The 15,242-nt window shown below is 38.9% G+C and overlaps 1 protein-coding gene across 1 annotated transcript; it reads left to right on the plus strand.

The window, feature by feature from the left end:
- Positions 1 to 381: 381 nt before the first annotated feature.
- Positions 382 to 11,472, plus strand: vwa11 (von Willebrand factor A domain containing 11). Its single transcript, XM_042389165.1, has 17 exons — positions 382 to 633; positions 1,060 to 1,196; positions 1,315 to 1,459; positions 1,592 to 1,685; positions 2,199 to 2,327; positions 4,264 to 4,450; positions 4,604 to 4,773; positions 5,042 to 5,154; positions 5,269 to 5,385; positions 5,476 to 5,649; positions 5,797 to 5,929; positions 6,025 to 6,177; positions 6,567 to 6,664; positions 9,452 to 9,718; positions 9,876 to 10,009; positions 10,329 to 10,488; positions 10,713 to 11,472. Exons 1-17 carry the CDS (start codon positions 451 to 453, stop codon positions 11,091 to 11,093), a joined length of 2,775 nt encoding a protein of 924 aa, XP_042245099.1. The 5' UTR covers positions 382 to 450; the 3' UTR covers positions 11,094 to 11,472.
- The last annotated feature ends 3,770 nt before the right edge of the window (positions 11,473 to 15,242 follow it).

Below are 15,242 nucleotides of genomic sequence, written 5' to 3' on the forward strand. Positions count from 1 at the left end.
GTGCAATTATATGCTTGGTTGGGAGTGGCACACCAGGACATTCTTCAGGTGTGTATTTAATGTGTGTCTTTAACCCTTTATGTTAAGTTCAAAGTACAAATATACTGGTTCAGAATAGGGCAGATGAGGCTCCTAAAAATCAGCTCTTCATTATATATTAATTTTCTCTCTTTTTCTCCTTTACATAGTCATTATTTTGGGTTTGAAATCTCCATATTTGACACTGTTCCTGGCATTTTCTTTTCCCTTTGTCATTTTCAGTAAAACTGAAATAACATCATAACGTCATTCTCATTATTCATTAATGCATCTTCCAATATATCTTCCAGAAACATTTGGCAATGTTAGTATACACAATCAGAACACGTATCCATTGAACCAACTTAACTGACAGTCTTTTTCCGTAATTCACATGATAATTAATAATATTTTTCTCTCTGTAGATTGATCATGACTTCAGTGCTCGGCATAGCCCTGCTGGCCTTGGTCCTATCAGGGCCCACTGTTGCCTTTGTCCCCATCTGGGGTGGGGCTTCAACTCATGTCAGCATTACAGGAACGGCCCTGTTAGAAAAAGTGACAGAGACATGTCGAGCGGTGGTTGAAGCTGCTGGTCATGAGTTCAAACCCACGGTAGGATTGGAAGATAAAACTGTGCAAACAGCACAAACATAATCACACACACACACACTCCAATATACACACATTCACCCTCATTTCAACATATTAGTGTGTTTTAATTCAGCCTTGATACACAGTATGTAGAATACTGGATAAATGATAATTTTGTGGTTGTTTCATGCTACGTTTTTAAAATATAGCCATCAAATCTTACTGAAACTGAGTGTGATGAGAGTAGTGGAGGTGTATAAGAGTCATTTTTATCTAGAACAACAGTCATTAAGCTGATTTTTTGTAACTTCTTAATCCTATTCTTTGTGAGAAACATGGCTCCATTCTTTAGGCAAACAGACGTTTGCGTACGTCCACAGTACTACACTCTCCCTTCTTGACTTGTTACTGCAGCTGTAACCTCTAGCCTCTTCCCTCTGACTGCAGGGTTCATCTCCTGAAGAGCTGGTCCAGGCCTGTCTTGGCCCAACAGCAACAGGAGAAGTATCAGGCGCCAAGTTTCACTCTGCTCTTCAAGAGATCTTCATCCAGCACGGACTGGTAGACCGTGACTTTGCCAACAGGTGGGAAAAAAATAACAGCTCACGATAATTAGAAATGAAATAAATGAATGTATGTATTGCAAAGTTTTAGATTTGCTTTCAAACTGTCCAAGTAATTACCTGCGGAAAATTCCCTCAGTGCTCCACATCACTTCAACTCAGAGACCTTCCTGGAGGGACGTGGCCTAATCATGGAAGGCATGACGGCCATTAAAGCTAACATTCGCTGGGAAAACTTCCAGGCTGCCAGGGAAACACTGGGCAGAGTCCTTCATACACTACAGGTGAGAGAGGTGGAGGGAAAGTCCTGGGCATGGAGATGTTGAAAAGAGAGGTGAGAAAAACATTGGAATAACAGACAGTATTGATAACTGTGTCTATAAAGTGTTAATGTGTGTGTTTCCATGTACTGACAGGACTTCTACAGCCACAGTAACTGGGTGGAGCTGGGATACACAGAGCCATACATCGCCCTCATACGTCCAGACCTTCCTCTGGAAAACCTAGCAGGTGCGTGTGTATTATTTTTGCCATATACATAGGAGGACTATCTGTATATTATGGTGGGTTCAATGTCATAAAGTAGACAATATTCATATCATTGTAGGCTGGGTAAAACTTGATCTGGGAAGATATTTATAGACCAAAGAGTAGAGTGGCTGGTGGGTGTGCATTACTTTCAGATAACTTGTTCTAAATGAAAAACAAAGTAACTGAATAGCTGGAAGACTACACAGCTGTTACCAGCTTTCTCCTAGCTATTAAAGCAGTCAAGTTTATTTCAAAGTTGACAAAAACAATACACACATCTTAATTGCAGAGACTGGTATAAGTGGGATCTTCCACTCTGACTGTACAGTTATGAAAACTACAAGACTCCTGACCACATGCATTTCTGTGTATTATCCCTAACATATACAGAAGAACAGCAGTTGTCAACCCATGTAAGTGATGCTCACTTACCTTGTTTTGCAGTTAAATTTATATTTCACTCTACATCTTCTTTGCATTTTGCTTGTGTAGACATCGACACTGCCACCTGCCGTGACTGTGCCAGTGGAACTTGCCCCAATCCGATCCTTCCCAACATCCTGCAAGAGAAGAAACTCACATCAGGCTACATGGGAATCTTCTCTGCTGACAAGCCTAAAGGTATCAGTATCAGTACCAAACCATATTTAAACACATATTCAAATACGCAGGCCCACATTCACAGTCAGGGCTACTGATTCTTAACACAAGGCTAAGTGAGGCTTGTGATCACCAACAATACAGTCTGTGAATTGTGCAGATGCCCTATCAAGGTCCACTACATTAAATAAATTCAGTTTTAATTTCCCTCAAGGAAGAAATTAATTTCCACAGCGAGTCAAAATATGTGAACATTGATATGAAATCATTATTACCTGCATACATGACTCGACAACACACCATGACAGAAAGAGCAAACAAAACAAGAGGATATTTCACTTATTGATTTAGCAAATTATATTTAATATTAGCGAAAAATGTTGATTTATATAGGAGGCCACATTAAGAATGAAGTCATTAATTTATTCACAAACAGGGATAGGATCAGCCAATGCACCTTAAAGGAATAGTTCGACATTTTGGCAAATATTTTTGAGAAGAGTTTGATAAGAAGATCGATACCACTGACATCACGCCACCAGCTGAGGCTCCAGAAAGTGACTGTTCCTGGCCAAGAAATAGTCCCACATATAAAACATCAAAAGTTATTTTTACACTTTGTTTTTGTATGAATTCAACAAATGAGATAATGTGTCAATTATGGACTTTAAGAGAAGCTACTGGCTGGATTTTATTACAACACAGAGCCAGGTTATTCATTTCCCCCTGTTTCCAGTCTTTATGCTAAGCTTAGCAAACTGGCTGCTGGCTAGACAGACAGATATGAGAGACATGTCAATCTTTATCAAGTTCTCTGCAAGAAAGCAAATCAATTTTCTATTGGGAATCTAGATAAAACATTTAAAGATCCCCGCCAGACATGTTGTAAGATATATAAAACATACTCGGAATAATATGTATCTAAAATAATTTTTTCCCTCAAAAAAGGTACAATTACTTCGTTAAAAATTTCAAAATTCCATCTTTTCCTTCTCCATCATTGAAAAATCAAGAATCTCTGAATATACAAATATTGAACAAATGTTGTTGTTGTTTTAAATGTTTAACTGCTGGACACAAGCAGAATGTCTCCTTCACTCTAAAGTCCCTTCTCAGTGTTTGTGCACTGGAGGCTTCAAGTTTGCACGTCACACTTGTGTAAGTTGCATACTAGACCACGATTGGCTCCAAACTAGAGTGCTCTAGGCACACGGAGGACATTTCCACCTTGTGAATGGAGAGATCTGTTGGGGTTATAAACTGACAGCATGTCTGAGATGTACTGTGGAGCAAGACTAGCAAGTGCTTTATAAACCAAAAGGAGGATTTTGAATTGTATTCTGAAAACAACGGGTAGCCAGTGGAGGTTCCGGAGGACTGGAATTATATGGTCTGATCTTTTTGTCCTGGGTAGAAATTGTGCAGCTGAGTTCTGGATTAATTGTAATTAATGCATTGTTTTGTTTGGAAGACCCTGCTCATGACAGTCAGACTGAGAAAGAAAGCCTCTGATTCTGGAAATGTTTCTGAGGTGGAAAAAGGCAAAGGATCATGTTATTAATATGATCCTTAAAGCTTAGTTCACCAACCATGGTTACTCCTAGGTTTTTAATCTGGTCTTTTAGTGTCAAACTCTACACATACATCATGCTGCACAGTAAAGCTCAAACACATTTTTGACTAGAGGGGGACTTAAACCGATAACTAACACACTTCTCTTCTGTCACTCTCATATGACATTCAAGATATCCCAGCATTTATTGAGTTTGCACTCATGAGCCAGTTGTCTAAAAACATGTTTGTTCTACTTAGAGTACAAGACAAACATAATTTTTCATGATGGGCAAGTCAATCTTCTGATGAAAAGCACACATGAGTACATTGCAGGCACAAGTCTACTATAAATAGCTCTTTGAACCATGTCCCAGTTCGACCTGTCCCTTCTATCCTGTGACAGGTAAATGTAGCCATGGAGGTGCAGCTGACCTGACTAGCACGGTAATTCCTCGCGGAGGCATTAGCAAAGATGAGCGTCGCTCGGACAATGTGGCCCTCCACAATGCTGCTGTAAATGCAGCCACAGCCGCCAGCCTTCAGCTGCTGGAGGACATCCGGCTGGCCGCTGGGGACAATGGCTTCCTGAGGTAAATCATCAGACGTGGAAAACATCTCAATCTAACTATTTCCTGTGCATGAATGAAAGAAAGAATTATACTATATGATGAAAATAAACACTGTCCACAGTGGCAAGGTCTATTAGGTTTAACTTGACGTTTAATTTTTCACCTCTCTCACAGAATGATGGGGATCGCCCGTTCCTCTGTTGTGTGTTTTGTTATTGACACCACTAGCAGTATGTCAGATGACATTGATGCAGCCAGGGATGTTGTTTATGAAATCATTGACAGCAAAAAAGGAACACAGGACGAGCCATCCGAGTACATTCTGGTGACCTTCAATGACCCAGGTATGAACTCTTCTATGCAGCTGTTTAGGACACCATTAGTGCTGTTAGACCCCTGTTGTTGTGATATTGCCATTTATTGTTTTCTATGTTATGCTTGTTACACTAGTTAAATATTAGTGTAATATAATGTAAAGTAGATTTATCAAACTGAATTGCACATAGTATATTATACAGCATACAGTCACAGTCGTTCTGCAGGATGAGAAATGATACAGTCCAAACAAGAATGATGTACTAGCATTTAGCCCTTTTTGTGTTTTATATGTAGAGTTTGGACCTATAATCAGGACAACAGACGCTGATGAGATGAAAATAGAAATCTCTAAGCTCACAGTGAACGGAGGTGGTGATCTCCCCGAGATGTGCCTATCAGGACTTCAGGTGCTAAAACGGATTGACATTTTCAAAATGTAGTTCCACATATTTTTATGGATCCCTCTAAGAGCATGATGATTCAGAATGAACTTAACAGGTTAACTATTTTGATGTCTCCAGTTGGCTCTTACCGGTGCCCCTGCCTCCTCCTACATCTATGTTTTCACTGATGCTCCAGCCAAAGACATCGACCTCAAGGATACTATTGATGCTCTCATCAGGAGCACTAAGTCAACGGTAAATACTGACATCCAGTTATGTCCCATGTTCACTCAGTATTTAACTTGAGAGGCTGGGGATATAATCTCCCTATTAACTCATCTACAGGTGTCATTCTTCATCACTGACACCAGCACAAGGCGCCGTCGTTCCCTCAGTGCTGCTTCCTTTGATGACTACAAGGACCTGGCTCTGGTCTCTGGAGGCCAGGCGATCCACGTGTCCAAGAAACAGTTGCCTGAGGCCACAGACGTCATCCTTGACACATCCACTTCAGCCCTGGTAAGATCGTGCAGTTCTGATTAAGCATAAGTAAGTCCGTTATACAATTCCCACTATCTGAAGCATGTCCCAGGCCTTAAATGGTTAGACTATTATGAAGAATCGAGAGGTAAATCACCCATTTGGTTCCTCTTGCCCCTCCCTCAGGTGACAGTCCTTCAGCAAGCAAGGAACCCTGGGAAGCAGGAGACCTTCCCCTTCACGTTGGACGAGCCTCTGAAAAACATCACCATCTACATCACAGGCACATCCATTACTTTCACACTGACCAACCCTGCAGGTAACACATCACTCCCAATGCAGCAATTAATCTTTCTTGCTGAGAATGCCATTGTGAAATAACTTGATGACTAATTTCATTCTTGGAAATTCCAGGTGTGAGCCAGAGCCACAGTGAGGCCAGCGGTAAACTGGGAACCATTCAGACAGTAGGTAACCTGAGGAGAATTCGTCTCAATGCCGACAAGCTGACAGGCACCTGGCAGATCAACATCAACTCCAACCAACCATACACACTTAAAGTCACAGGTCAGATACTTATAATTTGATAATCACACAATGTCCTACAGAAAACGAACCTGCTGTTGAAATTGTGTCTTATACATACACATATAAGCTTAATTTCCCTTAATTTAAGGTAATCCAAGCCCATATTCACACCCTGACCCTGACTGTGGCGTTTAAAATGGGTTCTAATCAGTAGCATGCTCACATTTATTCCCACTGCTTTTTTGTCCATGCAAAACATCTAGCTTGATAGTGATTCTGGTTTCAAAGTACCAAATAACACAAATTATTGCAAATTTGTTAGTAAAACTTCAACAGTTAAGAGGCATTCAGTCAGATCTCATAAAAGTACACTGAGCTTCTTTTGGTGTGTATCTGTATTTACCGTCAGTCTGTGCATATGTTTCCAGGCCAGAGTACTATCACCTTTATCTATGACTTTGTGGAGAGCTTCAAAGGATCTCACCCAGGTTATGCAATACTCAGTGGACGTCCACAGGCAGGTAGAGTACATGCAATAAAGAAACAGTATCATCCTGACTGAACATTTTAAAAACACAGAGTAAGTATGTGTAATTATCAATCATAAATGCTATGGTCCCACGACATTTTTGTTGTCATTTTTAATTTTGACCTATGGTAGGGATTTATATTTTTTTTAATGTAATTATATTTCTTTTCATATTTTTCCAACCATACAGCATGTGTAAAAGTTTTAAGGAAATTTCCCACCCATAATACCAAGCATTCAAATTATTGTTTGTGAGTCATCATATGATGGCTATGAATGAAAAAAATGTTACAAATTACTTTGTAGTAAATTGCTGGACATGTTTTATCTAAAGTAGATTTCACTGTGCTACAACTGCCTCATTAAAAAAATTAAGTCACCAGAAGTACCTCCTAAGTGACTTCTGCTCAAATTGGAAGAATATGGAAGAAGAATGGAAGAAAACTGAAAAAAAATAAAGACACAAATAATAACCTTCTTACTTCATCACTGCCTACTTCAGGCAGACAAGGCAATACCTATTTAAAGCAGCTATAATCAATATTTTTTCACATTAATGATGGATCACATCACTACCCATATGTAAAAGGTGTCACTCTAGTCACAAACCAACAGGCAATAATCATCCGACTACAGTTCTCCTCAGCTCTAAGGAACGTTTTAGCATCTTTAAGCTTGTTGTTTTGGTTTTAAGACAAAACTTTATTAATTTGGTTCACTCTCAAAGCTCATAGCAGGCAAGGGGCACATGTGGAGAGCAAGTAAAAAAGCTCTGATAAACCCACTGTAGACAGATAAAGTTAGCAATTAGCTGGTGAACATAGGGAGCATTTAGCAGCTAAAGAGTCAGATATTTCCCTCAGGAGTTCATGAAGTTCATGACAGAGCTAAAAACAGGTATCAAATGGTGGCCAGAAACACAATTTCAAATGAATACTAATGTTGCTCCATATCTGCTGGACGTGTTAATAGGCACCTGTAAAGCTCTGCATAACAACTCTATAAGATGATAATATACAGTGTGTACGCCAACATGATTAGAGCCTGTTTCTGCTGCCCCCAAGTGGCCAAAAACAGTTCCTGCAGGTTTAGCTTGACTGATAAGCAAATTACTCAGAAGGGGTCAGAAACATGTTTATATGCACTCTAGTATCCTGGTGCTGATGCTGTTTTCGAGTATCTTGGTTATGCTTTGCACGTGTAAACACCTTATCCTGTTCTCAGAAACCTGTATGAGGCCTTATCCTGGTTTTGAGAAACCTGGATATGCTAACTGTAGTACTCTGATAGAAACCAAGATACTGTTGCATGTTAACACCTTATCCAGGTTTCTGAACATTATTGTTCATTATACATTATACATTTTGAAAGGTATGGAAAGAAGCAGAGTATGTTAGTGGTAATAAATACTTGGGTTTATTTCTTGATGGATTTATGACTTATGAGGTTGGAATTGGGTCCCTTGCTGACTCAGCAGGGAAAGCTTTGGGATCAGTTATTACTAAATTGAAAGTATTTAATGATATTGGTTAAAAACTCTACGATGCATGTGTCTCCCCAATATTGAATTATGCTGCAGGGGTGTGGGGTTTAAAAGAATCTAAAACTATAGACTTCATACAGAATAGAGCTATAAGATGTTTTCTGGGGGTTCATTGATTTGCTCCAATTCCAGCAGTTCAGGAAGACATGGGTTGGGTACCAGGGTCTGTCCAATGAAAATGTGAAATGATCCGACTATGGAACCGTCTAATCAAAATGGCAGAAGATAGAATAAATAAGAAAGTATTTATGTGGAGTAAATTATACAGTTCTCCTTAGGCAAAAGAGCTTCACTCAATTTTAGAGATGGATATACTGTATATCTATAGGAATAATCTGTGCTGTAATGTTAACTCCATTAAAAATAAACATTTACTGAAATTTGAAGAAAAATGGTTTGAAAATGTTCTTTCAAAGCCAAAATTAAGGACATATATGCATATCAAACAGAATTTTGGTCCTGAATTATATGTAACATCTCGTTTATCTAGAAGCCAAAGATCTTTGGTTTCACAGTTGAGAGCTGGTATTCTTCCTCTGCTCATTGATGTTGGTTGATTCAAAAATATTCCGGAGGAAAATAGACTGTGTGAGAATTGTGATCTGGATGAAGTGGAAAGTGAGTCCCCTTTGCTATTGTACTGTACAAATTATGATAATTTAAGAGAGTTACTGTTTCGTGAAATTGCTCGACAAAACCCTGAAATATTCTGGTGTTCAGATGAGCAAAAACTGGAATAGCTGTTTAATTTTGATGTCTTTGAGTTTGCTATCTCAAAAGCTTGGAAAAGAAAGCAAGATATATAGTTTAATTAGTATTTACTTAGAGTTTTCAGTAATTTATGGTAAGCTTCTGACAGTAAATTAGAATGTATATGCGTTGTACTCAGGTTCTGGCTTGTTGGATTTATGGTGTCTTGTAAACCCATGTGGGCTGGGCATACAGTTGTATGCATGACACAATAATAAAGTTTCATTCACTCATTTTCATTCATATGATCAAAACCAGGATAAGATTCAAAACCAGGATACTAGTGCACATGTTAAACCACTCAGTCCACAATTGATGGTGTATCCCAGTTTAAAAATGAGGTAGTGCAAATTGCGGCATCTTTCCACAACCCATTCCTAAAAGTGTACAGTGTTAACTCTAAAATCAGCCGCTGACTTTTGGCCATGAAAATGAATTCCCCTCTTGTTCTTCCCCCTACATTGCATCTTTCTTCTCTACAACCAGACCAGTCAGCCACCCTGATGCTCTCAGTGATGGGTCGAAAAGGTCCATCCTCAATGACATTTGGAGATGTTGGCCTGGTAACTGTGTCTGGTCCTGAGGCTGTTAGAAATGGTGCAATAACTGACATGGGCAACGGACACATCCTGGTGACAGTTGATGAGGTCCCTGAGGGGGAATTTGTGGTCATTCTGAAAGGAACTGACAAAAAGTCAGACAGTACATTTCAGAGACAGTCTACCACCCAGATGTCTGTCTCCAAAGTGAACATCCAGGTCAGTCTTTTCACTTCCTCTTCACATCTCATGTACCTGTCCCCACAGTTTTTATCCTGTTCATTATAAAAATTACATATTGAATTATATTAACTCTTGCAGACCTTGAACTCTCTAAGAGTATAAGAACTTCTTCTTTTACCACTTTTCCCTGCAGGCTCTGGTGAACAGCAGTGTAGAGCCAGGGAAAGCCTTCAAGCTCCCTTTCAGTGTCATGACCCAGGGCTCTGGAGATCAATACCTCATCAGTGCCAGAAATAACAGAGACTTCCCCATGTCCTACCCAAACAGGTGAGGGGAAGCAGCCAAAAGCCATTCTTTGTTTCAAACTTTGTTAAATGTCCTGATCAATGCCAACACATCTCAAATCTCAAGTACCCATTCCTGCTGCCTGTAGCTTAGGGCAAAGTTACATCTGGGTGGAGTACTATGCACAAGTACAATGCAATCCCACAGTTGGAGAAAAGTTTGAGTCATCCAAAGGTGTTACTCCACACCAATCTGCAAAGAATCTCCCCTATATGTATCAAAATTTCAAGCAAAATCAAATGTGTGGCTTGCTCACAATAATTTCCTGTAACCAGTGTATTTTTCTTTTTTCTCTTGACAGCCTAGGCTTGACCACCGGACAATATACTAATGCTACTTTGACCATCACGCCACCTGCTGACACACCAACAGGCACTGATGTCACTCTGACCCTGGAAGCCAAGTCACCCAGTGGCGTCGACTCTAATTACGCTGTTCTTAGATTCTCTGTTGTTAATAAGGTAACCGATCAAATTCTCCTTCACACCCAGTTGGAAAGATTAAAACAAATTTCTAGAAAGGCTTTGAAACATAGCTACAAAGCCAGCCACAAAGATGGCTATAACAGATGCACAAAGTTATATACAAGTAGCCTACAGATCTAAATTGAAATTCATGTTCCAATTTCAAAAATCACTGTGATTCATGCATACATTTCCCATCTTTCTTTTTCTGTTCTGTCCAGATTACAGATTTTATTCAGCCTCTGTGTAAAGTGATTAGTGTACTGGCTGATGATTGTCCCCAAGATGTATCTCAGTGTAAACCTTTCCAGTGGGAGCTATCAGCCAACCTTACTGATGGAAATGGCACCGGGATTAAGCGCATTTCTCTGCGTCAAGGTGGTGGAACCCTCACATACACCTCCCTGAGCTCTCCCATCATCCAGGCAAACTACAACGCCTCCTGTTGCTCGCAGATTGTTGAGTTTATAGCTGTTGATAAAGTTGGCAATGTGGGCAAGTGCTATCACTCCATTGTACGTTCTGCCTGCCCTCCTGCTCTAACTCTGTCGCTGCCACTGTGGCTGTGCCTGCTGGTAAATGCCTCTGTACTAAGAACTTGAAGAGCTTTGGTTAGGTTTCACAGTATCTCATGTCTGTTCTCTGCATCAGGCATTGGACAGTAGAGGTAGACAGGTAAAGTCTAAAGGTATTTTACTCCCAAATATCGATAACAATATATCAATATCAACCTAAAAAGTCCAGTATCTGTCAGGCTACATTAAATAGTCCGCCTTTTATGACTGTAAATTATTTAAAACAATGTGCTTCCACTATGGATGGACATTTTCTACTGGTGATGGTCTTCTGCCAAGATAACATATGAGCACTGATTAAGAACTGAATGATAAATAGTGACACAATTTTATCTGATCACCCATAAAAACCTGGAGGACATTATACAACATCTGAAATCCTCCTCCTGCTGCCTTGATATTCTGCCTACAGGCTTTTTCAAAATCATTTCAAATTTCATGGCCTCAGATCTTCTACAGATTGTCAACACGTCTCTTCTCTCAGGTGTCTTCCCACAGGCCCTGAAAACTGCCGTCATCAAGCCATTCAAAAAAGAACAATCTACACACTTCACTAATGAGCAACTATAGGCCCTAAATGTAACCTCCCATTTTATGGAAAACAACAAAATATGTTACCACAGTTATGCAGATGACACACAAATTTACATAACCATATCATTAGGGGACTATGGTCCAATACAAGTACTACGTAAGTGCATTGAACAAATTAACAATTGGATGTGCCAGAATTCTTCTTCAATTCAACAAAGATAAAACTGAAGTAATTGCTTTTGGAGCCAAAGAAGAAGTTAAAAGTCAGCACTCAGCTTCAATCAATAATGTTAAAAACCACAAACCAAGCCAGAAATCTTGGTGTAGTCATGGACTCAGACCTGAATTTCAACAGCCACATTAAGATAATTACAAAGTCAGTCTACTATCATCTAAAGATTATATCAAGAATTAAAAGACTTATGTCTCAGCAGGCTTTGGAAAACTTGTCCATGCATTTATCTTCAGTAGACTTGACTACTGTAATGGTTTCTTCACAGGTCTCCCTAAAAATTCTATCAGACAGCTGCAGCTGATTCAGAACACTTCTGCTTGAGTCCTCATAAAGACTGAGAAAGTGAATCATATCACTCCAGTTTTTGGATCTTTACACTGGCTTCCTTTCTGTCAAAGAATTGATTTTAAAATACTGCTGTTGGTTTATAAAGCACTGAATGGTTTAGGGCCAAAATACATTTCTGATCTGCTGCTACGTTATGAATCATCTAGACTTCTCAGGTGGTCTGGGGCAGGTTTGCTTTCTGTCCCCAGAGTAAAAACTAAACATGGAGAAGCAGCATTCAGTTTTTATGCTCCACATATCTGGAAAACTCCCAGAAAACTGCAGGTCTGCTGCAACTCTCAGTACTTTTAAATCACAGCTGAAGACTGTTCTGTTTGCTGCTGCCTTTCATCAAATCAAATTTGAGGGTTACACTGTCACTTTTATTCTCCTGTTTTATCTGTCTTATTCTATTTTAGCCTCTTTTCATTTCCAAATGTAACATTTTTTAATTGTATTTAGATGTCATTTTACATTGCCTTGTGTTGCTTTTATATTCTGTCCTGGAGAGGGTGCAGGAATCTCAGAGGTGACAATTGCTAGTTCAATTTAAACCCAGACTATGTATAACATGGCTAGACACAAACGAGATTATTTGTTAATGCTTATACTTTTATCACAGTAAACATATTCTGCACAACGAATTGTGAAAAAAGTACATATGTATCTCTATGATATTAAATGATATGAATTATTTGGATTTTTTTTTTTTCTAACAAAAAGAGTGCAGAGGAGGGTTCACTTGATCATTCTACATTTATTGAATGCCTGTTTTCCCCAATGACAGGAACTAAAAAACAGATATCTTCATTTGACATCTATCAAATCTAGCTCAATGCAGGATAGGTACAGTTTCTTGTACAGTTGGGGTTTAGGTTTATATAAAAAGAATGGGTCAGTATTGTCATACAGCCGTTCAAATGTAATTAGCACTTGGCAACAATCAAGCTTTAAACATCTCTTAAAGATGAAAAATGGATTTAAGTAATGACAACAAACATCTTGTTTTTTCTGTAATAAAGCACAAAGTTTAAAATGTTTAACTTTAATGTGCTTCATTTCAACACAGTTGACAGCTTTAGCTGTGCCCCAGTGCTTCACTATTCTGGGACGGTGACCCACCCTTTAAAATTGTGTTTAGACTGAATACAAAGCAAAAATTACAGATGATACAAATGCTTGAGTTGAACAGATGACGATTTATTAAAAAGTACTGAGGAACTGAGGCCAGGTTGTGTTTTCTCAAATTGTAAATGTACAGTATTGATTTGAGTGAAAACAGTGCATTGAGTTTAAGAGTCAAAATTGTGAATGTACAGTCACAAGAATGGGAAAAAATTCACACAAACTGGACTTCCTGGTAAGTTACATAATCAGTCTGGCCTATTTCTGGTCTGTAGCACACAAGCAGTACAATTAACCCATTATTGCCATTTTTATAACAGCAGCAGTCAAAAGCAATGTAAAGAAAGAAAGAATCTAGACCGTATAAACTCAAACCATTTACAATTTTACAGTTAAATAATACTTTTAATCAAATAATTCTTCATATATTTTTTAACAGCTTTTAACAGCTGTCAAAATGTTTGCTTTTCAGTTAAAGGTTTACGCTTCCATCTTGATGACAAAAAAAAAATCAATTAATAATTATGATTTTTAAACACGTCTGCTGACAAAATTTAAAAATTGAGGGTTTAATTGTAATTAACCAATAGAAGAAAATGTATGATAGCTCTAATGCGCTGCACTAAAACAAGTCTGAAATGGGTGTTTCATGTCGGCTTAACATTTTTTAACATTCTTAACATTACTAAGTTTACAGCATCTTGTGGTTGTGTGCACAATAAAGCTTGTTTGCAACACGGGCGAACCATTAAAAACGTCTTTCATCATATAATTTCTAATATTTGTTGCCAAAATGTTTTGACAAAATGTCTGTTGCTAATGTGATCACAGCTAAGTACAATCATCATAATGGTGACAACTTTAATTTATTTAGACCTTCGGATAACACTCACCTAGATGTTACATTCAAAGAGAGAGTGAAAGTCTAACTCTTTCATTCCAAATTCCTTTTCTGTCTTCCTTTTTGTCTTACTGTCACAGGCACTCCTCCCTCCAGTTCTGTCATTTTACACAACCCTCCTGTTAGAGACACCCACTGAATCCCTGTCTCGCACACACACACACACACACACACACACACACACACTCATACATATACCTCCCCTTGCTCCACCCTAAATGCTGATGAGATGATTGATGAGTGAGTGTTAGAATACATGAATAGAATACATGAACTTAGGTACACAGCACTACAAGCTGGTCATGGCAGATGGCCATCCACCTAGAGCCCGGTACTGCTTGAGGTTTCTTCCTGTTAAAGGGGAGTTTTTCCTTGCTGCTGTCGCCAAGTGCTTGCTCATGGGGAAATGTTGGGTTGCTGTAAATGAAAGAGCATGTTCTACACCTGCTCTCGGTGAAAAGTGCCCTGAGATAACTTCTGTTGTGATTTGGCTCAGGAGGTAGAGCGGGTCGTCGGAAGACTAGAAAGGTGCTATACAAGTACAGTCCATTTGCCATTTACCATTTATTGACTTGACTTGACATGTCAAAGACCCACCTCTGTGTTGAATGCACAGAGATGAAATAATAATAGTTATAGCAAAAAAGAAAAAAAGAAAAAGAAACTCCCAAAATAGTGGCTTTAATTTAATTGTATCATGGCCTACATAATAAGTCACAACACCTTGCGAAAATGTTCGTTATCCAATTACAAAACTAGTTAGTCACTCCTGCTCCCTGTTCCTACTTTTGTAATCTTCTTGCTCTGAGCTCTTTACTCATTCTTCTTTGCTCTTTTATCTTATTTTTCTGTTGTCCCATCCCTCACTTTCACTTTAATTCATGTTTCAATGTGTTTCTTTCTCCTTTTAAGTTCCCATCTAACCACAGTCTTCTTGCTCTCTCTGCCATTTCACTGTCTCTTTCCACCCATAGTGCTATTTGGACCTTTGGATCTGGGAGGAGATGAGATGAGGTTGTCAAATGATTTTTAAGGTGAGGCGCTTGGCTTTTTC

This window comes from Thunnus maccoyii, chromosome 2, assembly GCF_910596095.1.
Source record: "Thunnus maccoyii chromosome 2, fThuMac1.1, whole genome shotgun sequence".
Lineage (NCBI taxonomy): Eukaryota > Metazoa > Chordata > Actinopteri > Scombriformes > Scombridae > Thunnus > Thunnus maccoyii.